Source organism: Falco peregrinus, chromosome 4, assembly GCF_023634155.1.
Source record: "Falco peregrinus isolate bFalPer1 chromosome 4, bFalPer1.pri, whole genome shotgun sequence".
NCBI classification, from domain to species: domain Eukaryota; kingdom Metazoa; phylum Chordata; class Aves; order Falconiformes; family Falconidae; genus Falco; species Falco peregrinus.
In genome coordinates, this window is record NC_073724.1 from 36,852,282 (window position 1) to 36,879,917 (window position 27,636).

Consider the following 27,636-nt stretch of genomic DNA (forward strand, 5'->3'; position numbering starts at 1 on the left):
ATTGCTTAAAATCAAGAGTAATCAACAAGTATTTAATGATAAGTATCATAGTTAAAGGCAAGGACAAAGCAGAAGCAAAAGACACAGGCTTGTTACAGAAGATATTATCCCATAATAATTTCAAAAATTTTGGAAGAAGTTTAGTTATTTTGCTAGCAAGTTAGTATAAAAACAAGGTCTTTAAATAAAAATATGCTTATGCTTTCATAAAAAACTATTCCAAGTCACTTCATGTTTTTATAGTTGGCAGAAATTGTCTCTACTGATGTGCATGTGCCTATAAAACACTCAAAGCAGCTTTTCAAGCCTTTCATTGTAGTTTAGGACACAAAGTCAAAGTTTATCACTTGAACTGAAAGCAGGAAGTGTAATTGATGTAACATGATCACTTAAAATGAACTTTTCGATCTTCATCTTCACAGCAACAAGTTAATTCGGAATTGTATAGATCTAATAATCACATGCAATTTACATGAATCACTGTCATATGTGTGTTAGGCTGGCTAAAACACCAGTCATTACTCCATCACCACTTATATGTGAAAAACAATGTTCACTAACTAAATCCATATCAGAATAGCAGGTTTGGAAATCTGATGAACTTGATTGGTTGGGGTTTTTTTTGGTTTAAAGAAAGTATTATCTTACAGAAATATAAACAATGAAGCATAGAAAATGTTCAATAAATATTCTTGCTGTGCAAATTATTATTTGAATTGTGTGCAACTCCAGATTTTAAGTAGCATACAATATAGCAAAAAATTGCACCCATATACATCACATATCTGCAGCAAAATAGTTTTTTGTAGTATACAATCTACTGTGGAAAGAGATAACTTCATCATTTACTTTGCATATATAATGATTTTATTTTATTTCTATAACAATACTGCACAAAATATATCCACATCTGATACACTGGTGGTGGGGTGGTGGAAAGATACTGTAACAACTGAGTGAGACTAGCGATACGATGTTTGCAGAGATCTGTGATGATGTGTTGGCCCTGGCTGAGCCCCACAGCAGCCCTCACGGTGCTGTGCTTGTGTTGGTAGCCAGGAAGGTGGTGATAACACACCGGTGAGTTGGCTGCTGCTGAGCGGTGCCAGCACAGCGTCAGGCCTGGCTCTCCAGCCTTCCGCTCACCAGTAGGCTGGAGGTGGGCAAGATCTTGGTTGGGCACACAGCCAGGACCCAAACTGACCAACAGGATATTCCATACCATATGACATAAGCTAAGAGAAAGGAGGAGGAAGGGGCAGGAGGGGGGCATTTGTTATTTATGATACTTGTCTGGAGCAGCCAGCTATGCATACTGAAGCCCTGCTTCCCAGGCACTGGCCAGACATCGTTGGCTGATGGGAAGCAGAGAGCAACATCTTTTGTTTTCCTTTGCTTCTGCACATGCAACTTTTGCAATTGCTTCATTATACTTTTTTTTTTCTTTTTTTTTTTTTTTAAATTTTCATCTTTTTTTTCTCCCCCTGTATTCCGCTGAGGAGGGGAATAATAGAGCAGCTTGGTGGGCACCTGGTGTCCAGCCAAGGTCAACCCACCACAGGTGATCTCCATCATCTGTTTGAAAATTCTCCATCTGAAAATCCTTCTCTCAATCCAGTACTGAATATTGTATTGTGTATGACAAGTGTTTAACTAAGCACCCTCTAACAACTCTTTTTCTGAGGAGTGACTACTCATTATAATTTTCCCTAGTTACCTTGACCTACGTTTTCACTTTCTTCTCTCATGATATCACAAATACATGGAATTGCATTGAAAAATCTGGACTCATGAACTTTGATGGCAAAATGGTGTAGACTAAGTTCCAATCCATTATATTATCTCTTGAAGAAGTGTAAAGAAAACACTAACATAAATGGAAACCAAAAGAGTTTCTTAGCAGGTATTCCAAAGTATGCTCTTATTTTAAAAATGGCCATTTTCTAATATAAGGAAATCAGAAAAGGTTTAGAGGAAGTATAACCAAAGGACTTTGTGAAATGGTGTCAGTAATCCCTATATTTGGTAGACAGAGGAAACAACACCTTTTCCACTTTCTTTCAGATCTTACAGTACCACTTCCAGCAAAGCCGGGATCAGCATGAGATGACAAAGCAGAGGAATAGATATCAGCTCTGCTTGAAGTACAAATAGTTAAAAAAGAAGAAAATATTCCTTTACGGGTAGCACAATTGAATAATTCTCAATTGCTGAGGCCTAATAAAGTCACTAGATCATTATACCTTCTCTTTCCCCATGCATTTTAGGGAAAAGAAAAAATAGAATAATCATCAAAAGCTGAAACGGTAGTAAGGCCATAGAAAGGTGTTTGGAACTAGATGATCTTTAAGGTCCCTTCCAACCCAAACCATTCCATAATTCTAGAGTGCATTGAGTATGTAGAGTATTTGCATTCAGATTTGACAGTGACATATGCAGAGACCCCCTGGGATCATCAAATTAATTAAAACACCCTCACTAATTTCATTGATAAAATAAAGCCATAGTTACAACATTTCATAAAAATGTGCTAAATTTTCTTCTGCCTCTGTGAGCACATTTTCTATTAACAAGCCATAGTAGAGCAATGGCCACCTTGATCAGAATCTATATAAGCAGAGAATATTCACATTGTAAAAAATATATAAACATAAAAAATGTGCCTCAGAGTCAACAGTTGTTTTTTGCTTGACTAAACACATATATCTTAAAATCCAGTTATATTCTCATCTTCACTACTTCTGTCAATGCTGTTGGCTCTCTGAAAGACAGTTGTACATCCTTCCCCACGCTGCATGCATATGGAATGAAAAACAACTACTCAAATCAGTGGAAATTCAGACAGTTGGCTCATCTGTAAATGAAACAAAGTTAAATATTCATACCTGGAAGTGGACAACTACTGACCTAATGCTTATGCCACACACTCTGTATTGAAAAGCAAAACCAAAAAAAAGTGCCTCTAATACTAATGTACATACAGATTATTCATCCCATAATGAAAACTAGATTTAATTATGCAGATCCTACAGCACCAAAAATAATCCACACTGAAGTAATCCACATAACACCAACAGGAATAAAACCCCTGATTCTTACAGATTATAATGGTAGGCAAATCCATTTAAAAAATACAAAACAACACAAACCCAACGCTTTCTGTGAATGTAATTTCTGAATTTATACAAAATCTACTCAGAATTCCTAAAATACTACAAAAAGTAGAATTTTAAGTTATTTCATACACTACATTGAGAGAAAAGACACCGAGTTAATAATAGTGACATCTAATAGAAGTTGTAACAGCTGTTTCTAACCATAACTTCTTAAAAGGATGAAAACCAATTAGGACATGCTGAAGTTAAATTGTTATAGTCATATATTGCTAGGAAGAATATACTTAGGAAAAAAAAGCAGCTTAAATAGGCATGCAGTTTCATTCTTGAATTAAAACCTATTAATAAAGTATTTAATTATTACACAAACTAAAGTTGCTTGAGTGCAATCAAAGCAAAACATTTACAGAGAGTAATATATTGAATAACAACACATGCATGATGACACAAGCGTTAAGGGGAAAAAAGACACTAAAAGTTCTGATGCTTGATAAAAACTGCATCACATCTAGCTAGGAACCAGTCAGCCAGTCAGTCAGATCACAGAGTGTTCTGAAAAATGACCAGTCATTTCTGCATGGAAAATAGTCCTGGTTGTTATTATGGACTGACAGAGGAGGAAAAAACATGTTCTGGACCCATATGTTGTCCTCTAGAATATCATTCTTTTTCCTTTGCTGCTGCACATCAAAGAATTATATCTAGAAGAAAAGATAGAAATTTGAAATTTTGCACACTTCATCATCTTTTGCTGGGGTGTGGGGGCTGGAAGACCGCAAGGACTCTTAAGCTTTAATTTAAAGTGTAAGGAGAGAAAATAAAAAGCCTTTGATCTTCAGAAGCCTGGGAAAATGATGTGTGCCTGGCAGCTGTATGAATTAATTCACAGTTCATACCACGAGCTTGCAGCTGTTTCAGGGTAAGAAAGCATGGGGATGAAGTCTTCCTCACTTACTACTGCCTTATGTTCCTAAGGGGAGGAAACGGATTGGACATCTTAGTAAATTTTCCAAGAATGTTTCATTAGTTCATAAAGATGGCTTCTGAGTTCTAGAAATTAGTTGGGCAGTTTTGGGAAGTAGTTTTGCAGTAAACATTTAGGGTTCATTCTAGCACTCTTATTTACATTATATATTTACTTCCTTCAGAAGCTGCCTTACTGCAAAAGATGCAGAATCTGGATCCAGACATTTAGAGCTTTAAAAGTCAGAGACATACAATTTTAAAGAAACATATTTTTTTTAAGTAGAGGCAAATTTAAGTCCAGAGTAATTTTCTCAGTTTGAAAACTCCCTTTGCAAGACTACAGTCTCAGAAAGTAGCACACATAATTCACCCTCCTACCAAGTGAGACTGATACCACTGCTTATTCTTTCAGTTCCTCCAAGTTTCTCATTACAAAATCCTATTTTATGTATCTTTAAAATTGCCAAATTATAACTGTTAAAATGTTAAATGCTAAAATGTTCTTTCTAAAAATCAAGAGTATATTTTCTTAACAGATAATGTACATCAGAATAGTTCAGTCACTCCTGTTAATAAAATGAAAAAGATAACATTGGTCAGACTGTTATTAGTATGTGGGGTTTTTTTTCCACTAAATGAGGCTGACATGCTCATTTCATTAAGGATTTCAAACCTGCCTTTGTGAATGAAAACATCTTAGGTCAGGAAGATGCTTGTTTGGGTTTTTTTATTTTTTTTCTCCTATACATATGAAAAACCACCTAGGTTTGGCCTTATCATAAATCTGAAAAATTGCAGATCTTGCTTCCTCAGTTGAGACAACCTAGATTTTTAATACCTGATTTTCTCTGGGTCCATTTGTACTACAGATATTTTCACCTGGATGCATTGGCCTGTCCTTTCAACTGCAGTTTTGCGATGTAGCAGATTATTAGTCCTTTAAAAATCAATAGAGCTTAGGCAAAATGCACGTTGTGAGGAAAAAAAGCCAGAGCCAGGCAGTTAGGATAAAAAGTACATTACAAAGGAAAGAAAATGCTGAAACCATTGACAGGAAATGGGCAGAATAAAATTAATCTCTCCAACTACTCTATTAGGTACAGCAGGTAGAAATAAAGACTGAAAAAGACAAATAAAGAATTTACTAGATATAAAAGAAAATTTGCACCTTGTGACCTGGAGTGTAGAATTTGGCTAAAGTCAACTGAAAGAAAGTGAAAAAAATGGAACCATTTGGGTTAGGAAAGAGACTAAAACTGGGAACTGTGAGGACAAGATAGTATTAAGAGACAGGAACCAAGGCTACAAGCTACCTGGAATGATCTAATTTGCTAACAATTAAAAAGCTGTTTTAGTTTACATAGATGGTCAAGTAAGTCAGTGTTTCACAAAAAAAGTTTCCACTTAGCTTGCTTTCTTCAACACACCTGTACTTGGAAAAAGTATCAAAGCAGGTTTTGGTTAGAGCTGCTTGATCCTTTTTAACACAAAGTGTATCAAAATGGACTGATTTTATTAACTCTCTAGGGAAAATTAATGTTTTAATTATTTTGAGCTTTTTGTTCTGACTGTAAAATGTGTTGCTGTTTGAAGTATTGCTGATGACAAGACACACAGTACTTGCCTCTCTAGGGAAGGCACTTCCTATTCAATCAATTAAGAATCATGGCTCCAAACAGTAATATGATTTGATGTGGATGTCTAAATCAACTGACTGTGACTGAATGGAATTGCTTTCAACACACACCTACAACAAAATCATGATTCTTCCTGTCGAAATGCCTAGTCTACCTAATATTCTTCAGCCCTTCCCTTTTCTGATCCAAGTACAAGGCACCTTCTAAGAAGATGTGTATTTCAGGTGCTGTCATGTCAAGCAGTAGACTGTGAGATCATTTGGTCTCTACATAACACATAAATAAACTTACTCTTCACAAAAAGAAAGTTGAAACTTTCACCCTAGAGTAAATTTTCACGATTAGTTAATGACCCTTCACAGAACTCTCCAGCAGTAAACGGTAACAGGGTCCTGAAAGTATGTCAAGAAGCCTGGGGTCTGTTCCCAGTAGCGCTACCAACAAGGTAGCTCCAGATCAGCAGATTCATATCCCTGGAACAAACATCTATCGTGTTTTATACTGTCATGTACATAAAAATACGTAAATGTAATTTTATCCATTAATTATGATCAGTCCACCTTAAAATTTGAATTGTGATCATGGTATCACACAGTAGCATTAAAAATATTCAAGATGGAATAGCTAATGGTCACTTTAATTTTAATTTTTAAAATGTAAACCCTAAATGTAATAAGGACTTAAGTAACAGCTACCTTAGACTTTTCTGACAAAGACCTTCTATACTGCTAATTAAATCTTATTCTAAAAATCTCCATAAGCAGAAAATTAATTCAACATATAAACAAGAACATGGGATGGAGACAGATAAATTGTGTTTTAGCCAAATTAAATTCAAATGGACTATGCAAAAAAGCAGCAGAAATCAAAAAAGAGGACCACTCGATACATTTGATTGTAATTAACTGTTGGGATAAAGGGAAACCAGTTAAGAACTACAATGACATACAGGAAACATTCTTTGCCAGTAGAAAATTGCCCTGAGCATTTGGCTCAATGTCTCAAAAGGGATCACGAGGAAAAAGTTACATAAGACTATGAAGGAGCACCAATACAGTAAGATCAACTGTCAAAAAAGTACTAAAATTGAGTTAATCCCATTTGGTGCACAGAGTGGGCCACATTCAATAAGGGTCTATTTAATACTGTGTTTTACTGTTATTGTTCAGTGTGCAAACCTAAATCCTTGTCTCATTGTGCTTTTACACAGTTTGGGTTTTTTGGTTTGTGGGGGGTTTTTTGTTTCTTTTGAGTTTGTTGTTTGTTTTTTTTTTTTGTGTGTGTGTGTGTGTGTGGGGGGGGGGGTTGGTTTGGTTTGTTTCTTTGTTTGGGTTTTTTCCAATACTCATTTAGGGGGTATTGGTGATTCCTCCCCTATTCAACAGTCCCAAAACTTCAGCCAACATCCACATATCCCCCTCTATTTCACATGTGTTGAAATGAAAGACAAAATATGCAATAGTTCAAGGTGACTGATTCATGGTGTATGTGGCCTCATTTCTCAGGGTCTTATATAATAATTTAGTCCAAAGCATATTTCCCAGTGAATCCAGTTGTTTTCAAGTGCTCAGTGCTTCATTGGTTTAGATCTCAACATATAACATACCCAGACATCAGGAACGTCTCTGAAAGATTACTTTGCTCATAGGGAGACTGTAATTGAGGTGGAGAATATTCCTGAGCAGCACTCAACTGTTTTAGTCATGGAGCTGTCTTTCTGCAACCCCTTGCTCCTTTATTCAACATGTTTCACAACTGTCCAGCACAGTGCTGACTTATGGAAGAAGAGAGATACGCAACAGGTTAGTAGAACTATGCAACAGGCACAGAGGAGAAAAAGGAAAAGATGTGTAGCAGTAGTTGAACTGCGTCTTTCTCCCTTGCCCATACAGTTGTGGGCAATTCAGGAAGACCTTGAGATAACCCCTCTCTGTCTACCTTCTAACTTCTGCAGTAAACAAATCAGCGTTCATAAAAGCAACAGTCTCCTTTATCATACAGTCCACATGTCCTTTTACAACAGGCTCATCCAGTTCACTGAAGGATATAAGGACATCAATGCTGTAAATAAAAGCTCTATCATAACACACCTACATAGGACTGAATTTACAATAACCCATGCAACCCGAATTGTACTTTTTCTCTGCTTGTAAGCAGTTAACCTTAATAATACTCTTTTAATGGAGGGCAAACCTGTTTTGTGTCTGTGATTTCCATGGATTTATTTTTTAAACTATTTTTCTTAAGTAAATGTTCATAGAAGTGATTCCATCCCTTGGAAATGCTACATAAAATGCTCAATTTCATTTGGGAGGTAGTCAACGTCAACCCAAAACATAAATGTACAAATTCTGAACTCCATCACTACCTCTGAAGTGGCATTTTTGAGCAACATACTTCAAAGATTCCTTGTTCCAGCATTTTCTGTTCACCATCACCAACCCTTCAGGTTAGACCCATTTTTCTCGGCAGCTGGTTCTAGCTTCCACTTCTTAGGTCTCATAGGTCTCTGTGTCTATAGTGTTAGATTTTAAAAATTAAGTATATTCTGAAGGTTGGAAAATTTATGATTCTGCAGAGATTTAAAGCTTGGTTAAATTTGAACCCTTTCCTGAAATAACAATTACCCCTAGGCTAATTTAAGATCACTTGAAGAACACGGAGGTGTGAGAGCTTTTCAAGAAATGGATGGTTATTTTACAATACCAACTAAACAGTTCATTGCTTCCTAATCTGGTCTTCAGAAACAAATTAAGTGATTTGTCTCAAGTCTTTAATTCAACATGAGGTAAACACACCCAATCTACAATGTTTTCTCACAAGCATTACCTTTTGGCGAAGTTACAAAAAGTTGTATCATTATAAGCACTCTATGAACGTGAAGCAGAGTAATCACACAGTCTCATGAGCTGGCAGTATTACAAGGCTGTGTGCAGTAGAGAGCTCTCCTTTGGAACAAGTTAGAGTACATGCTTTTCTGAAGCATCTTATTACACAGCTACATGCTTCTTTGCTTAATAAGAGGCAAATGTTAAAAGATGTTACATATAAGTGAAAGCAACTGTAGCTAAGAAAATGAATAATAATAATTAAAAAAAAGATAATTCCAAGCTACACAGGTAAAGAACAAAAGAGAATCAGAAGTTGAGAAGGTATTTAAAATCACCAATAACAAAGGACTGAAATGTAGAAATTTTATAGCATCTAAAAATTTTTGTACTCACTTTCTGATAGGTTAATCTAGTTGCAAGACAGTAATAGATTTGAAGTAGTGGGTGGAAAAGGCAAAATTTGTACATAAAGGTTGGTTGGGGTTTTTTGTTTGGTTTTGGGGTTTTTTTGGTGGTTTTTTTTGGTTTTTTGTTTTTGTTTTTGTTGTTTGTTTGTTTTTTTTTTTAATATGACTTTATCATTGTGAGAGAATCTCTACTTCAAAAGACCTCATAGATGAGAAGGAGCAAACCTTCTGGGTTCCCTAGAGGCTCTACCAGTGGGCACTGTACTGATTTGAACTCAATCAGGGAAATATAATACAAATTACGGAAACACATTCCCATAGTATATATCAGGTCATTGCTTTAACACATAACATTTTGTTTATTTTACAGTTACAGAATCAGTAATATTGATAAATGAAAATGGAAACTGCATCCAACAGCATGAGCTTAAAAATGTAAGTAAAAAATGAAATCAAGTATACAAAGAGCAATTAAATACCATTAAACTTTCCAGGTTGCATATTCTTTCAATCCTTCATTTATAAGCATAATTTATAAGCACAGTACTATGTTTCCAGTTTAGTTTACTTGGAAGAGCAATCTGCAGCCTGTGAGCCATGTACACAATGGGTCCAGGACATTGCTGATCATGGGCCAGCAAAATCAGCTACAAAAAAGTAAGCCTGTTTTGTTTTTCAAATTGCCATGATTTATGATAGTTCTTACAAAGGTGAGGACACTTTAGGCCATTTTAATTGATTGAACAGATTGAACAAATATGATCAACCAGGCTTCTGTTGCTGAAGCTGTTGACAGAAGAGATCACCTTTCAGTATATCTCACAAAAGATACCTGTGCTGTAACAGAGCTGCTGGTGAAAAAGTATCACTAATGAATGTCTATAAAAATAGATAGAATTTAAATCTAATTATTTATATATATTAATACAGCTCACAATCTAAAACTAAAATCCATTAAATTCACCAAGTGACAATGCTGTTTTTTCCATCCTCAGAAGATGAATGAAATGAAAGATATTGCTGGGCTTGAGCACAGAAGCCACATTAAAACAAACTAAATGGTTTTGGACACATGTATGCAATGAACCTATAGACCTGTGAAAATGTATAGATTTTCATGCCAGAGTAACACTTTCATTAAAGTCTCCTTCCTCAGTTCAAAATCTAACTTACCAAACAAACTGTGACAGAGGTACGCAGGGAGTAAAAAGCCCTACACTATAAAGACCAGAAGATGAAATCGCCTGCAAACACAAAACTTTAACACAGTTTCTTTGTAGAACTGAAACAATATAGATCTTAATTGACTTGTATTCTGCATTGCATTTAGCTTTATTTTCTGTGGTTTAACCAGCAAAAGCAAGTAATTCAGAGCGTATTTTTTTAAATTTAATCCAAGCCGTAACCTCAAATATATCACAATCTATACTGTCTTTTAACATAAGAAAATGAAGATAATTTTTCAAATTATTTTAATCATTACAGCCAGCTACCATTCCTGCTATTATTTTGGACTACTAAGCCATAATTTTTCTCTTCAGGATCTTTATTAAAGACCATCTAGTCTTTATAGTAAGAATACTTAACTCCAAAACTCTTTTGAAATAGTCACACAGTACAATATCAAAATGCCTACAAAAGCATCAACAGCAAGAGCAGTTAACTATAAAGAGCTATACCTATAATATGACTCTCTTTCTTTTGAGAAATGAAGATTCTAAGACAAGAACCAATAAGAGGACATACTAATTAGTGTCTGTGAAGTTGAGGCTGAGGTCCTGGAGATTTCAGAGTAATCAACATTACATTGTAATTTGTTACTTATAGTTGGAAAGCATTATCAGAAAAAGGTGGTATTGCAAAGTCATCTAAAATCTTAAATAGTCAAATTTGCTTGAATAGGCTGAATATCCCATTCTTGGCTCTTATGTGGTTTATCCTGATTACATATAAACCTTCCCCAAATATATTTTAGCTTCTATTAAAGAGGCTCCCCTTCAGCAGAAGCCACTTCAAAGAATATATTTTCAATTGAAAATTAAAAGCTAACAAAAAAGCTGTTGCAGAAGAGGTTCAAGTGATATAATGGTTTTGGGTATTTTGTAGCATAACTACCTTGCTTGTAGCTACATGCTCTGAATAATAAGTCAAAATTTGGAAATGAGACAAGTTGATAACCATCTCACAATAGGGTTTTTCTCCTCTTCTGAATGCACAGCCTCAGGTTTATAAATTAGATAATAATATAGAAAATATTACAAATATTTTCAGTAGATAATAAGAACAAGAAGTACCAAGAATTATTTCTGGACATACTGAAAATTATATAAAGAACTTTGCTTAATTTTTACAAAGACAAACAACTGGATGGAAGAAAAGGATAAAAATCCACTGAGGACTTTTAAATATAAAGACACCATCTCCAGCTCAGGAATTTTCTGAGCCATGAATCAGTGGAGGGTAAGTGAGAATACACGGATGTGTCAATACTTTTAATCAGTCATACCTCTTTTCCTGTTCCTGTGTATCCATTATTTTCACTGCAGGGAACAGAATAAAATGCTGGAAGAAAACCCCTTTGCTCTGACTTATTTAAACTATTCTGTTGTCACACAGACTTAGTACAGAGGATCTGAAATTTATCTGGAGGGTATGAAAGCAGAAATTAGTATATTTTCATGCTCCATTCCTTAACATTCACTTGGCTATTTGTAAGACAGCCTGCAAAGTCCCATGATATGGGAAACAGAAGTAAAATGTATAGATAACTATCAGTTATTCTTGTTTAAGCTATTTATTGGCTGCCTTTCCCTCCTGCATTTCACAATTATATTGTCATCTGACACACACACACACACACAGAATAAAGGAAGATGTGAAGAAAATTTAAAAATAATTAAAAGACATTACCTTCAACAAAAATAACTGCATCTTTTTGTAATTGCAACAGAATATTGTAACTGTCACTTCAATTATTAACTGTGGAGTAAAACCTTGCACTGTGAATTCAAATGCAAAACCTAACATTTTAGGGTAATGCAGGCACCTTAGGAAGCTTTCAAACAGTCTGTTTTGTAGATTTTTTTTTTTTTTTTCAGCTATATGTTTTTGCATGTGCTATTTTGAAATTTTTGGTATGAAAAATGCTGCTGACCTACAAGAGAAATACTGAACCGTAAGTGCTATTTGAGAGGTAACATGTTTCTAGTTTATATGTAAATATATACAAGTAGCATATATAATGAATTAGTAGAATCCTATTATTTTTTCTCTTGCAGATACAAACTAAACCCCTTTTTTATTTTAAGATAATCAAAAAGAAGAAGGCAACCCAAAATAGCTTCATACAAATATATACTAAAGACCATTATTCTCTCATATATTTACGTTTGAGGCTTATATTAAATAATGCATCAGTTAAGTGGCTAGAATATAAAATATGTTTATTAAGCGAAATGTAACTGCAATGAGGTCATTTGTGGTGATGTGACTCAAATTTACCTTCAGGTTCTGTTAAGAGAGAATTTGTGTAATTAAAATCACTTTTCAAATATAATTACTAATGAGGTGGGATGAAAGCATACTTCAAGAACAGTGAGTTACAGGGTTCTAAATTCTCAATTTAGAGACAATGTACAACTGATGTGTAGCTCCTAGATTCTTTAACAGACACTAATAACTCAAAAATTATAATTTAAAAAATACATTATAAATGTACTGTTTTGTAGCCATAACCTTCTCCACATTTGGTCTTTCTTCCTCAGCACTTCCTTTTAATCTTCCACTTTTCTCCTTTCCAGTTGAGATCTAGCAAAAACCAATTTCTTAATTCTGAACTGCAGAGCTCTTTGTATTATTATTTTTTTAGATACATTCTCCTAGAACTAAATTAACTATTTAACTTCTTCAAATGAGTTGAAACAGAATCTATACATATTTCATTAGATACTTTTGCCTGACATCCTTCATGAGGCAGAAAAAAAATTACAGGTGCTTTACAGGTGAAATGTTGCTAACCATTATTGCACTTCCCCATATACAGGAATGTAGTCATATTTCATAAAATGCCATAACATATTTAATAAAATGACATAAAATTTCACATATCCATTGCAGTAGCCATAGTATATGCTCACAGAATGGGAACAAAGCCAGAAACAAGGCTGAACAGTGAAAAGAGAAGTTAAAATTGGGAAAATTAGGAGGCTGAACATGAACGAGTTGTTAAAACTCAGTTTAAAAGCCATCAGTGCTTTGTAGAGTAGTAAAGAACGATTTTGAGACTGAATTTTAATCAGACAGGAGAGCCAGGAAAGGTCTAGGAGTAGCAAAACAAGGCACAGCATAACAGAGAAAGCATTTACTTGGTGACAACGAGAAGATACAAGAGCATTGTGATTAAGAACGTGAGTAGGAATAAATGAGGTCAGAGAAATAATGAAGCTAATTTTTTAAGACCACAGATATTGGAAGGAAACTGAATGTTCTGAAAAGGAATGGATAATTATATGTAGATTAGAGATTGTTTTTAAAAAGGTAATCACACTGAAAATTGCATAATGACCTAAAGTGGCCGGAGTAACATACATCATAAATTGTACAGTGGAATTAATTTCTTACTCCTCACAGTATTTGCAAATGTAATTCAGGTGGGAAAACCTATGCAAGCATCTTGTCATTTATTGTTCTCACACTTCAATTCCTTTAAGAAGGAACACAATGTTACAGAATCTCTATTTCTTGATCCTACTGTCAAATTCAAACTCAAAAAGTTACTCCAAGTAAACTGAGTATAAACTGAGTACAGGACCATTGCATTTCCCCTAATGATTTTTACAAATAGCACACATTTCCACTCTCCTATTTTCTGTGAATATAACAATTAATATCAGCCATTTTTTTATTAAACACTGGTAGTGAAAAACATAAAATTGAATAATTTATATTTTCCATTTATGAACCCAAACCAAACTGTTTATATTTACTGGTTTATATTGGATTGAATTTTATTAGCTTAAAGCCTTTACCCTAAGACTAAGACAAATAATAAGTTCAACATTTGGAAATTACACTACCAACTGTAAAAACCTGTTTTATGAAATTATCATATATACTTCTGCCTATTGATATGTAGTCTGACATGTCTCTTAAATCACTTTTGCTTTAAGAGAGAAGGTTCTTTTCTTTTAAAAAGTTATGTTCTACTTCTGCTTTCAAACTTTTATAGCACTGAAATGAGAAAGTATTTTAAGTTGAATTAATAAATGTGTGCCTCTTTAGGTAACTGAAACTAAATAGTTCCTCTTCATACAATATACCACTACTAAAATTTCCAAGGAGACTGAGTTGTATACAGTAACACCACCTAAAAAAAAATTCTTCAAATATTTATGTCAGCAGTATTGCTCTCTCTAGCTAATCAAGGTAGATGGACCACTAGTCCCATATGAAAAAGCCCAAAGCTCACACATTACATTAGTTCACTCTTACAAGTTAATTGCATTAGGTCACCAACACTAAAACACTGGAGTCAAAGGACAGAAATTAAGAGGACAAAATAAATGTAGCCAAAATGGAAAGCCTGCAAACACCTCAAAGTGTAGCCCTTACACTTAGGAGTATATTTAGTGTATTTCTGCTTTGAAATTGCAAAAAGTATTTTGTCATTCAGTTCACTGGGACTACTTGAGACATAAACCTTAGTACACTTTTTTAAAGCATATAACCAGGAAATGTTTGTATCCAGAATAGCAAACAATCCACTCTAAAGGTGAAAAGAAGCTAAGCATTGATAGTCTTCTCCGTGTAAGTCTTAATGCATCAACAGAGCAGTTGTATAATGAAAACAGTACCAATGAAAACTTAAAGGAACTGTTCAAGACGACAACAAGTTTATGCACTTGTGATACATACAGCTTTTTTGTAGAGAAAAACTACAATAATCACCTGATTAAGTAATGACTACTAGATGGCTATCAAATTACAATTGCTTCTGGAGTGGGCAGATCAGTTACCACTGACTCAAAGGGAAAGGCAGCAATTCAGATCCCCAGAGCAAAAAGACATCCAAGCAAGGAGTGGGGAGTCCCTTTCTGAGTTCTGGCAATGTACTATCAGCCTAGACCTATTTTCTAGTCCCTTTCCCAGCCTTGAGAAAGGATAATCTAAATTAGTACAGTGCTACTAACTTTATTAAATTATTATCCCAGTGCGAAGTTTTAATGAATACTAAATCCAACCAAACAAAAAAACCAGAAGCCAAACATGTTTTAAATTAGCCAGGTTTCATGCAGAGACTCAACACACTCACACTGTAATGACGCTATTATACGGGGCGGGGGGGGGGGAAGCTCTTTTCTTTAGATAATGTAAAAGGTCAAAATTATTAATGAAAATGTCACTCTCTCCTTCTGTGTATAACATCTAAATAATGAAGTTCACTTGTTAAGTGTATGGAATGTTAAATGTATGAGAAAAATAGCCAACAGACTACAATGAATAGAATAACATCTTGGCACAAACAACATAGAAGCAGAGCATGCACACGCTTGCATTAACACTCTGCTGTTAATCCCATAACAGTTGATCCCCTGTTCCATCTCATCCTCCCGTTTTCACACCGATAGTCTTTTACTTGCATCTCAAGCTGCTGCCCTATGTATGTGATGCTCCTCACACAACCACTGTATGCATGATGTGGGTTTGGAGTTTTTAGTTTTTTAAAGGAAAGAACATCTCTAGAGCTTCTTATCTCTGCTGTCCCTCTCCCTTCTCTGTTTTAGGTTATTTGTTTCTGACAGACAATAGAATTATTTTTGGAATTCATTTTTTAATACTTCAGAAGCAAAGGATCAGAATACAAAATGAAGATAAAAAAATATTAGATTTGCTTTATTTGTACAAAAAATTTAAAACTGAAATTGAGATGCCTTCTTCACTGAAACAAGCACAAGAAAAGTATTTCAAACTAACAGACAGAAGACCTTTCCTTCAAAAAGAAAGGCAGGAAAATTTATTTCATACACTTTTAGACTGAAGAAATATCAAACCTAGTATCTAAGAAATGGCAGCTCAGAAGCTGACACAAGGTACTAGACAAACAGTACGTAAGTTAATTGCCATTTTGTAAAAATGAAGATGAAAAAGCAGTTTTGGATGAAGTTGCATATGTATTGCTACATTAGCTAGGACGCTAAATAGCAAAGAGAGAAACAGATGTGAAAGATCATAGTAGAAATAAAGAAGATAGAAAAATAGAAGACTGGAAGACTGCTTATATAAATTATCAAACAAGAAACTTGCACATCATAGTTTCACCTGTCTACACTTTTTGTGGTTTGGACTTCCTCTAAACACACGTGCCAATTCCACTTCCATTAATGTAACCTATGCTTTAAGGTTTACATTCTCTTGAACAATGACACATGAAATATTATCTTTATTCTTATGTGTTTTTCATGCTTGGGAGATAAACATACTTTATTTCATTATATTTTCCAAATTATTTGCAAAACACTTTGCAGAACTCATTCTGTAAGAGTATTACCCTATTATATGAATAACTTTGAACTTTTAACATCATAAGCAAAATTTCATTTTCTGCCCTTTTAAAAAAGTATATTTGGAGTTTTTACATTTTGATGGCTTACAACATCACCCTCAGTTTATTTAAACCACCATTTCCACTCTAATGACCACTATCAGGCAACTAAAATTTCCTTTTGCATTTTTAAAAATGTTTTATTCCCTCAAAAATATATGTATTATTTCTTTGCTAGAGCTAAACTAATTTCTAATAAAACAAATGTGTTCTGTAGAAAGAGCGTGGATAAGTTCAAAACACCATATTGTTTCACACCATTTTTATATTTTTGATGTTCTTATTTTTGCTATGTTTTATTGGGCTTTCATAACTGGAATTTCTGAAAAAGGTCTGAACACCTAAAAAAGTGTTTCCCCCCACCCCAAATGTATTGTTCATTTAAAAGGTATTATCTCTTCCTACTTGTCCCCTTAGCTCACTCATCAGCTCAGGCTAATGTACCCATATTAATGATATTGCTTAGAATACTTTTAAATCTCAGGAACCTATAAAGCAAAATTCCTTAATACTACTGTATATACAGAGACAAATGTTTTTGCTGTTTGGAATGAATATGGAGAATCCATTAGTATCTTCCTCTGTACACTTGTACTTGAAGTCTGTACATGCACACCAAAACCATTAAGTACATGTTGCAATATCTTAGAAGGAGAGCCTTCTGCACAAGCGTTACAGTGCACAGTGTATACTGCATCAAAATCACTGGGGGGAAGAAAGAAACCAGCACTTTAATAATCAGTAGAGATAAGCAATCTGGCCTTTTCAAAGGTCACTACTTCAGGCAAAAATGCAGACCTGCCTGTTGTACAAATGTGAACCGACAAAGAATCCATGGCATTTCCTACAGACCCTGAAAATATACTCTAATGCTATTGTTATAAATGTAGGGGAAAAACCCCATGATTATCCCCTTTCTCACAGTGTAATGATCTGGGCAAAAGGCCAATCAGGAAACGGAACCTCCCACTGATACGCTGTGTGTGGGGCACTTCACTCTCTTCATCCACTTCTCAAAACCCAACTTTTGCATTTCAAGTAGAGAAATATTTGCCATGCTCCAAAAATACTTTAGATTTTACCATTAAGAGTATTATATACACCTGAGGGTACAAAGGGTACATCCTGAGGGTACATCCACAGAAATCTTACCAGTATCTAACAGAGTAAATCATTAACCTAATTCCTCAAAATTACAGCTATGCTGGGGCACAGGCATTTCAAGGGTGCAATGCGTATCTATACACATTTTTTGAAGCTATCATATTTAAAAACGCTTTTCAGTTTTACCTTAGCTAAATAAAATTCAACCATGGGATGGCATTACACAGGATAGGAAATTCAGTTAAGTCATACAAAAGTAGTGCAAATAACACCAGAGGTAGTTCTATCTAGAAAATGCAATCCTTATTATTTTCATCATATTCATATACATTTAACCAACACTTCAGGTAATCTTCTGAAATCTACTGTATGTTAAAATAAATGCCTCCTCTGACATTGTGTAGAAAATTAGGCACAGAAATCTGAGATGAAGCTACTGGGGTCAAGGAAGCTTCTGTCAGTGATGAGGGTCAGCAAAACCATTTAGAAAGAGGCGGCTCTGGAGCAAACTTTCTGTCCTATTCATGAGCATGTGAACAAAATGTGCTGCTGCCACTATATCAGCATTGAAGTATTTCTTTGGGTTTTGTTTTGGTTTTGGTGGGTTTTTTTCTGGTGTTATTGATAATTCTCAGCTGGAGGCCTGAAAATATGGTTAGACTAACATATGAAGTAGAAAATCTTATCTTTGCTGTCTTACTTTACTAATGTCAAGTCTAAATACATTAATCAGTAGGAAAAATAGTTAATAGACTAAGTTTTAGAATGAAGTAATGCTATCTGAAGTTATGAACGAAAATTTTATCAAACTATTGAGGAAACCTTTTCCTGAGCATTAGCACAACTGCCATTCATGTTGACAATAGCAGTTAAAAAGGGTAACTACTTCAACCAGAAGTGATCAAGCACAGATCAAACGACAAGAAGGCACCAAAGTCAACAGGTTGGCAGAACTGTGATTTTCTTTGAATCTCAGATGTGTCACAGTTAAGCAAAGCAAAACTTGTCTGGCCAAAAATCGTGCAACTAAAATATTAGGGCTCGCAAGTATACTTTTGAGTGACAAATAGAATAAAAATTCAGAAAGGAAGGGTGAATTTAAAGATGCACAGCTTGTAAAGGTCTTAGGAAATGTGAGGATGGGGAAAATGAAATGTGACATAGAAGAATAGACAAGGGTAGAAGATAGAAGGGAAAGGACTTTGACAGATGATGGTGTAAGAGGAAATGTTATTGCTTCTTGCCCATATGGAGCTCAGAGATTCATAGCTCATTTTATTTATACAATTTCTGACAACTGACATATGCAGTAAATGTATGGCATATATGGTCAAATTTGCAGGATACCATTCAAAATCTTTGGAAAGGAGTTGCATTTAATTTATTTTTCTTCTGCATTCCAGTTGGCTCATGCTCAGACTACAAAACCTATTGCACCATTTTTACAAATGCAGAACTTTAAAAAAATCACCCAATTAAACACTATGACATTTGAGCTCAATCTCAGTAGCTAGAACCTCTAGAAGATGAAAGACGTTTTGTTGATAGTTGCTACATTCTTTCTTTGATTCTCTTGAGGAAACTGTAATATTCACGTCCTGTAAGGTGAAAGTTTGCAGAGATCTTAAAAGAAAAAAATTACTTGTACATTTCAACAGAAGACCAACATACTTGGTGAAAACCTTGCTTCTCAATGAGAGCACCCAATATACCGTTGAAACTGGCAGACCACAGTAAAAATCTACTGGCATTTTTCTTTGATAACTAGGGGGGAATCAGAGAAAGTTTATTAAACTTTACAAAATCCGATGAAAAAAGTTTACTTCATCTTGGTTTCTTTAATGCAGTCACCTAAAGAAGGAGAATTTATTGAAAATCCAACTTGGCCGTTGCAATACCAATCATGGCATCCAAAAATCATACTATAGGTGGTAGAAAATTGGAAGGCTACTGATAATTGAAAAGGAAATAATATTTATTTGAATTAATTAAAATAATGGGATTATTAAGGTGTATCAGCCTCAACTATTTAGAAAAAAAATTACCAACCACTATTTTATCAGGATTATAAATTTGTTCTAATATATAGATGATGACTATTCGTCAAGAAATACATGGTTAGAGGCAAAACCATCATTACCACTGATTAAGATATGCATATATTGAGTTGCCATATTCATAGAATCATAGAATCATTTAGGTTGGAAAAGACCTTTAAGATCATCAGGTCCAACCGTTAACCGAGGACTGCCAAATCCACCACTAAACAATGTCCCTAAGCACCGCATCCAAGCGTTTTTTAAATACTTTCAGGGATGGAGACTCCCCCACCTCCCCTGAGCAGCCTGTTCCAATGCTTCACTACCCTTTCAGTGAAGAATTTTTTCCTAACATCGAATCCAAACCACCACTGGTGTTACTTAAGGCCATTTCCTCTTGTCCTGTTGCTATATAGAAGGGAGAAGAGACTCACAACCACCTCACTACAACCTCCTTTCAGGTAGTTGTACAGAGCAATAAGATCCACCCCCACCCCCCCCCCGAGCCTCCTTTTCTACAGGCTAAACAACCCCAGCTCCCTCAGCTACTCCTCATGAGACTTGAGCTCTACACCCTTCACCAGCCTCATTGACCTTGTCTGGACACACTCCACCACCTCTACCTCTGTCCCAAAGTGAAGAGTCCAAAACTTAACACAGTATTTGAGGTGCAGCCTCACCAGTGCCAAGTACAGGGGGACACACATTTCCATTGTCCTGCTGGCTACACTGTTTCAGTTGGAAGCCAGGATGCTATTGGCTGCCTTGGCCACCTGGGAACACTGTCAGCTTGTATTCAGGTGGCAGTCAGCACCCTCAAGTCCTTTTCTGCTGGGCAGCTTTCCAGCCACTCATCCCCAAACCTGTAGCGTTGCATGGGGTGGTTGTGAACCAAGTGCGGGACCCAGCACGTCTCCTTGTTCAACCTCATACAGTTGCCCTCAGCCCATTGGTCCATCCTGTCCACATCCCTCTGTAGAGTCTTCCTACTCTCAAGCAGATGGACACTGCCCCCAACTTGGTGTTGTCTGCAAACTTACCAAGGGTGAACTCAATCCCCTCATCCAGATAGTCAGTAAAGGTATTAAACAGGACTGGCCCCAATACTGAGTCCTAGGAAACACCACATGTGACCTGCCACCAACTGGATTTAGCTACTTTCACCACCACTCTTGGGCTTGGCCATCCAGCCAGATCTAAATCCAGCACAGAGTACACCCTTCCAAGCCATAAGCAGCCACTTTCTCCAGGAGCATGCTGTGGGAGATACTGCCAAAGGCTTTACTAAGTTAACAGGTAGACAACATCCACAACCTTTCCCTCATCCACTAGGTGGGTCACCTTGTCATAGAAGGAGATGAGGTTTGTCAAGTAGGACCTGCCTTTCCTAAAACCCTGCTGGCTGGGCCTGTTCCCCTGGCTGTCCTTGCATGTGCCACATGATGGCACTCAGGATGACCTGCTCCATAACCTTCCCCAGCACCGAGGTCAGGCTGACAGGCCTATAGTTCCCCAGATCCTCCTTCAAGCCCTTCTTGCAGATGGGCTGCCTATCCTGTAGATGAGATACAAATTGGTACCATTTGCAATACAAGTTTATCTTGATTATAATGAGACTGTGATTGGTGATTTTCACTCAGGATTTCTAAGGAAATGCTTTTCATTTGTTAATATTTTTTGTGGCTGTAGCACAATAGGACCCAATTTCAGTTAGGCCTTCAGATTCTGCCAAATCAGCAGAATTAGAATATTATAGTAGTTGTTATTGCATAAGTGTAATAGACAAAGCTTCCAAATTCAGGAAGGTGAGATCTGAAAACTGGAATGCAATATGAAGACTGAATAATAGAACAATATTTTCTTAGTACATTTTAACATCTACATGTACATTACACTTGATGGAGGGGTGTTGACAAAACCTACAATCGATTACAGTAACAGTAGTTCAAGAAAAAAAAAAGCTATATCATGACTCTTCATTCTTCTTCATTATCAATATAGTATCTAAGTAGAACAAATAAATTCTACCCTTTTTAAACATCTTGTTTAAAAGCTGTATTAATCATCACTGCAAGTCATTTGATGTTAGAAAAATGTAGCAGGGGCTCATGCTTATGTGCAACGGATTTCTTTCCTGGAGTATTTAAAGGAACTCTTTATCCAGTCAAATACCTGTCACTTGAAGAGTAGATTTGGAAATGCAGTGTGGAAATCAAGTGTGATTTTGCAATATATTTTTAGAGATTAGATACAGTTAAGTCTGCACAAGTGAACTCATACTGTAGTGTCGAATACATGCAGATCCTTTCCCCCAAAGTAATGAAAGGAAAGCATGTTGCATTGCACAGTGTGACCTTTGGCTTACACAGCTGTCAAAAATTTTAACTACTGAAATCTTCATTATATGGATTGCTTGAAGCAAATTTTATTGAACTACTGCAGCTATTTAAAAGTCAAAAAGCCTCAAACACTGAATGTTGACATGCTGTCACTTGTGATAAAATGACCAGCTGTTATAATCTAATAATCCAGGTCACATAAATAATATTAAATTTAATGTTTCCTCTCTCTTCTTTCCAGCTACAGTAGCTTTCTAAGAGAAGTTATTACCTACTATTTTTTTTTAAATAGATATGAAGGTGAGGAAAAGCAAAAGAAATCTAATGGTTCTCTTTTTTTCTATAATCAAAACAGACAGAAATATAATAATTAGATGCCAAATACAGGTTTTTTAATTATTTGTCTTTCTAATAGTCTTTTAAAGTGATATATGTAGTATTTTTGAAAATCACTTTTACAAGGAAGCAGTTTCCCTTCAAACGACACTTTTTGAATGCTGTTCATCCCTAACAATCAGCATAACACCTACCGCCAACCATGCTGAAACACACAGTAATAAGTAACCACTTGACAGATGCTAAAAAAAACGCTGGAAAAAGTAGGTAATCAAAATCAGGTATAAGCAAAATGCACAAACTCTTTCACTCCAAGCACAAGCTTAATAAAACAGTTTTTAAAACAAATCATAATATTAACAGACCTGTGGAGGAGCCTGCCTCCTTTTTTGGTCAGGGGACGTAACATACACAGCTTGTGCATATGTGTAACTTTTGAACCGTGGTTTAGAAGGTGGTGAAGGTCCCTGGGGTACACTGACTGTGATCTACAAAGAAGAAATTAGAGGTGGAAAGAACAGACATATGGATAAGGTTATGGATTATAGAAGTAAAGTAATGATTTTAAGAGCAGCTGAAGAAAAAGAAGTAGGAATGTCATCATCACTTATATTATTCAAGGACAGTGTTGGTACTCAACAGTCAAAAATAAGATGATATTAAGGAATGCTCTCACTTAATTGGACATCCTTTCCAAAAGCAACAAGCGGTCAGGAATCAATAATGGCAGAACACCAATGTAAATTGAAGGTACTTTATGATTTACAAGAAAAGGCTCAAAACCAAGTGATCGTGTAATACATCCTGAATAAACAGAGACAATACTCATCTACTCAGTACTCTACAAGAGACTGAGCATCCCAAAAGCAAGATACAGATTGAATTCAGACAAGTACACTAGGCCTAAAATCCACTAAAGACTTCAGCAGAAGCTGTCTGATTATTTCAGTCAAAACCGTAATTAACATTGCAAGCATAAATTAATTCCAAGTATTACATGAGCTTTTTGAGAGGCAGACTGTGAGCTGAGAACAGATGATTTTAAAACACAAGTCAGTGTAAATAAAATGCTAAAAAATTAAAAAATTATCATGAATATGCAGAAATGCCAACTGTTATACTCCATTAAAGGTAAAAAAATAAATTCTACATCTGTGTTTAAAAGCAGAACCTCCACCAGTTTCTGTGTTCTTCAAAACACCCAGTGCTGCAAAAAAGAAGTGCCACGCACTTAGCTGCTGAATAGTTACTTTTAAAACAGCCCAGTGCAAGGTAAAAGCAGTACGCAAGTACTGTTCATGCAGACAAGTACATTTGACTTGCCTGTGGTGAAAAGACTTTGTCCATTATGCCTGTGGGGTTTTTTTTGCCTTCCATTGGCCATTTAACATCAAACTTACGGGGTAGATAAGGGAAACATCTACTTCAGAGCAGCAAGATGAAAGCACAAAAGTGAAACAACTCACTTCTTGTGAAAAACGCTGTTGATGATGTACTTGTATGTGCTCTTCTCTAGTGACCCTTGAGTGTCGTGGCAACATCTCCACCTCCCTGATGGCTTCCATGGTGACTTGCTGGGGCAGAACTTGGAAGAGAGAAGTCACGTACATTAAGATCGACTTCTTATCTGGACAGGCAGTTGCAACGTCTGGAAGGCAAATTAACATGCAACATTTCAGTTTCCACATTAGACATGAGAAATAACCAATCATCTTCATGGGAAGTTGATAGACTAATGAGCAATCTATTGTCCATGTGAATTCTCTAGAGACTAATTAGAACCTTACAATCAGTTCCAAAATTACAGACTACATGTGCATACCAATGAAAAGCCAAAGTTTATACCAGTAACTTATCTTATTTGACAGAAACTTTCCATCCATATTTCTTTAGTCAATATGCACACAGTATACAATTTGACACTATGATCCTCATTAAGCAGGACTACACATAGGAAAAGGTGCATTTTCTTATGCTCTATAAATACTGCATTTAAAAATAATGACAAGCTCATTTTCAAAGTGGTGCCTTGTACATTCTCTTCATATCATTTAGATGTCATCGGATATGACAATGACATAGGAATAAAAATTACAGGTTTTTCTAGTGAATGGATTCATACAAAACAACTATTGAAGCTGACCTCTAATATAGCTACATAGCTTTTATATTCTACTTAATCTTATATTCTTCATGAAGTCTGTGGAACATCTAAGGAACAGGGTATTCACAGACATTAAAATACATAATAGAACAACTCTTTTGGGAAAAAAAAAAAGACCATAAAATCTCTATGGACTTTAGCGTTAAGTACAAGAAACTTCATGTGAACACAATGATGATTTCGGTTTTGCACGTAGCCATGATATACATCAGCAGGAAAAGTGGTATATCTGACTCAGTATTTCAAGTCAATAGCAATTTGTAAAAATATAAGGCATGGCAGCTCTTGGAAGTAGCTACTTTGTTATTTGCTATTGACATTTACTCCTACACTCAGTCTATAGTGAATCAAGATGTAAAAAGACTGTTGTACAAGAAATTTATCATTAATTCCCTAAGTGTTTTAACGTGACTGCTGGCAGAAAGTCAAGAGCTATGCATTTTTACTGTCCTGGATCAATTTTGGGAAACCAATTGATATATTGTGGCAGACTCAATAATGCTATTGGGTGGTATCTCATTCTCTCTTCCTAGAATGCACAATACATGAGGGAAGGCACCTTATGGTAAAAGCTTCACATACACTTGGAAATGTCCTATCAATATTTTCAGTTTGTCTTTCTGACCTATCTTCATACCTTTGCTTGATACATTACGAAAGAGAGCTGAAGGTTCAGTTCTACTTAGAATTGGCTGAAAAAATTACATACTTCCTCCAGCATCCCCACCCCCATCAGATTTATATTCTCAGTGGCCACAGTATACAGGATTTGCTCATTAATAAAAAAAAAACCAAAAAACCACAACCACACACACACAAAAACACACAAACCCCCCATGCCATTTCCAAATCTAGTCACACTACAGCCCTCAGTCTCCAAGGGCTTCACTTCTGTGATAGAATTCAGTCCAGGTAGTATTTTGCTCTCACCATATTATTATTATTTTTTTTAATAATATTTTAACACCATTTTTTATCCTCAGCATCCACTAGTAATTGATGTTTACAAGAATGTCCATGCCATTATACAGGCAAGAGTACACACTGAAAGAATAGACATTAGGGCCAGCTGCAATTTTTCCATTTGTTGTTCATTATTTTCCTTTTCAAAATGTTCTGGTAACCAAATAGGCAAATACCTTATCATTTATATACACAAATGTATCACACAATAAATAAAACAAGTACCTTGCAAACAATGTACATGCCAAAACCTGTTTGCCCATTCTATCTGACAAATAAAAATTACATATGCACCTGCCAGAATCCACTGGCAAATAGGAAAATATTTGATTATTTAATCACAACAAATAGCTAAACAGCCATTGTTGCAAAGCCTGGAATATCAATTTGCCTCTCAAATTTCTTTTTTGCAGACTCTTGAATTATCAGAGCAGGAATGATTTCTGCTATCCTGTCTTATGCCTTTGCCTTCATGATTCTTTCATTTTGAATCCTTGTCTAATACCTTGTCTTTACCAACTGTTAAGACAGTTGGATATTTGAAGTTCTAGTAGTTAGGTAGTGAATAAGTTTAAATTTAAACAACTAGCTTGCAAGGAAGTTCACTAATTTCTTAGAAATATGTCTGCTTTCAGTTCTGGGGGCAAAATACCTATGAAGCCCAGCTACATCTTCTAAAAACTAACCTCCAACACAGAAAATACAGAAGATATTTTAAAAAATTAAGTCAACGTATGTAGACTATGCCATTATTCAAATACGAGTTTAGAGAGAAAAAGTAAGAACAAAGAAAAGAATTATCCAGTTTTTTTTTTAAAAAAATCATCTCCTAATTCAGGTTCAGAATCAATACTTTCTTAATATTTTCATCCATATTATTGTACAATGAACATCCAGGACAGGACTGAAAAGAATAAATAAAAATAAAAACAAATTAGACAAGTCAAAAGAGAGTTTAAAATGGGAAGCATCGTAGCATTAACACAAATTACATAATTAACATGTTCATCAAGCAAGAATGAGAAAGACTTTGGAGAGCTCTGAAAACCACTCCATCTCTTTAACAAGATACAGTTATACAAACGTTTTGGAAAAGTTTCCAGCATAAATTTTCCAGCTGTTGATAGAAATTTCTACTGTAGAAAACTTTATGCTGGCAGATTAATATTTTCCAAAAGAAAACGGTGACTTTCTGGTACTCAAACTAAAATATGTCACATGAAGCATACTGTTCACAGAAGTAGTTTTTGATACAACTTGTTATCCACAGGCTTACTTATTAAGGCATGGTTTCTTTAAGCATCTCCTATAGGGAAAGAAACAAAACTCCTTTTTAGGATACAGAACAAGGTCCTGACTGTACTGGTTTGTTCCTGCATCCATATGTTCTCTCAACAAGTAATTCCCTTCTAACTTTCCAATTTCTGGTGGAAAGAAGCAATTTTAAGAGATGAGTGAAAGTGAGTATGATACAAAACACCTAAATAAGCTTCATATTAAAAAGTACTGTACAGGTCAACCAACAAGAGCAAAATCTAGTATTTCGTTATACAGTGTTACATTATGTACATACAGCCACCCACAGAGTGAAAATTACAAACATTCATGCAAATGTTGCTTCCAATTTTCAAATACATGTCTACTTATAATAGAGCCATGCCCATTTATTTATATTTAGCTTTCTCGAAGCTTTGACCAAATATCAGTTCTGACATTATTTGTGCTGATTCCACTCACTCTTTTTATCAAACTAGTGGCAACATAGCTTTGAAAGAAGAAAGCTTAAATGCATGCCTCATTGCCAGAAAGATTATATTACTGTATCCAAATTGCTGATGTGGCTTCTTTACACTGGGAGACAAATTCTGACATATACTTTACCTTACACAGTGCTAAGAAGCAAGATAAGACTTGAGCCCTAAAAACACAAGAAATCCTTTGTCCTCAAAAGAAGTAGGTAGGATTTTCAGGTAATCACAAAGTAGAAAACACTGAAAAATGTAACTTTAAATCCTATACATCCCCTAATACTTTTTGCTTCCATGACGACAGTAGTAAAAAAACCCCAACCAACCACAAACACACTATTTTAATATTATTTGCTGCTGACCCACATGAGATTTTAAAAATCATA

At 35.4% G+C, this 27,636-nt stretch overlaps 1 protein-coding gene across 10 annotated transcripts in view; it reads right to left on the reverse strand.

The window, feature by feature from the left end:
• Positions 1 to 27,636, reverse strand: part of DMD (dystrophin) — a 1,160,159-nt gene that overhangs the window by 792,313 nt on the left and 340,210 nt on the right. For 9 of the 10 annotated variants that reach the window (XM_055801176.1, XM_055801179.1, XM_055801178.1 and 6 more), the window contains exons 8-9: positions 23,842 to 24,023; positions 22,741 to 22,863 (exon numbers count right to left, since the gene is read on the reverse strand). In XM_055801176.1, the coding sequence (XP_055657151.1) occupies positions 22,741 to 22,863; positions 23,842 to 24,023 (305 nt within the window). The remainder of the gene's footprint in view (positions 1 to 22,740; positions 22,864 to 23,841; positions 24,024 to 27,636) is intronic. The other variant, XM_055801181.1, reaches the window with a different exon arrangement.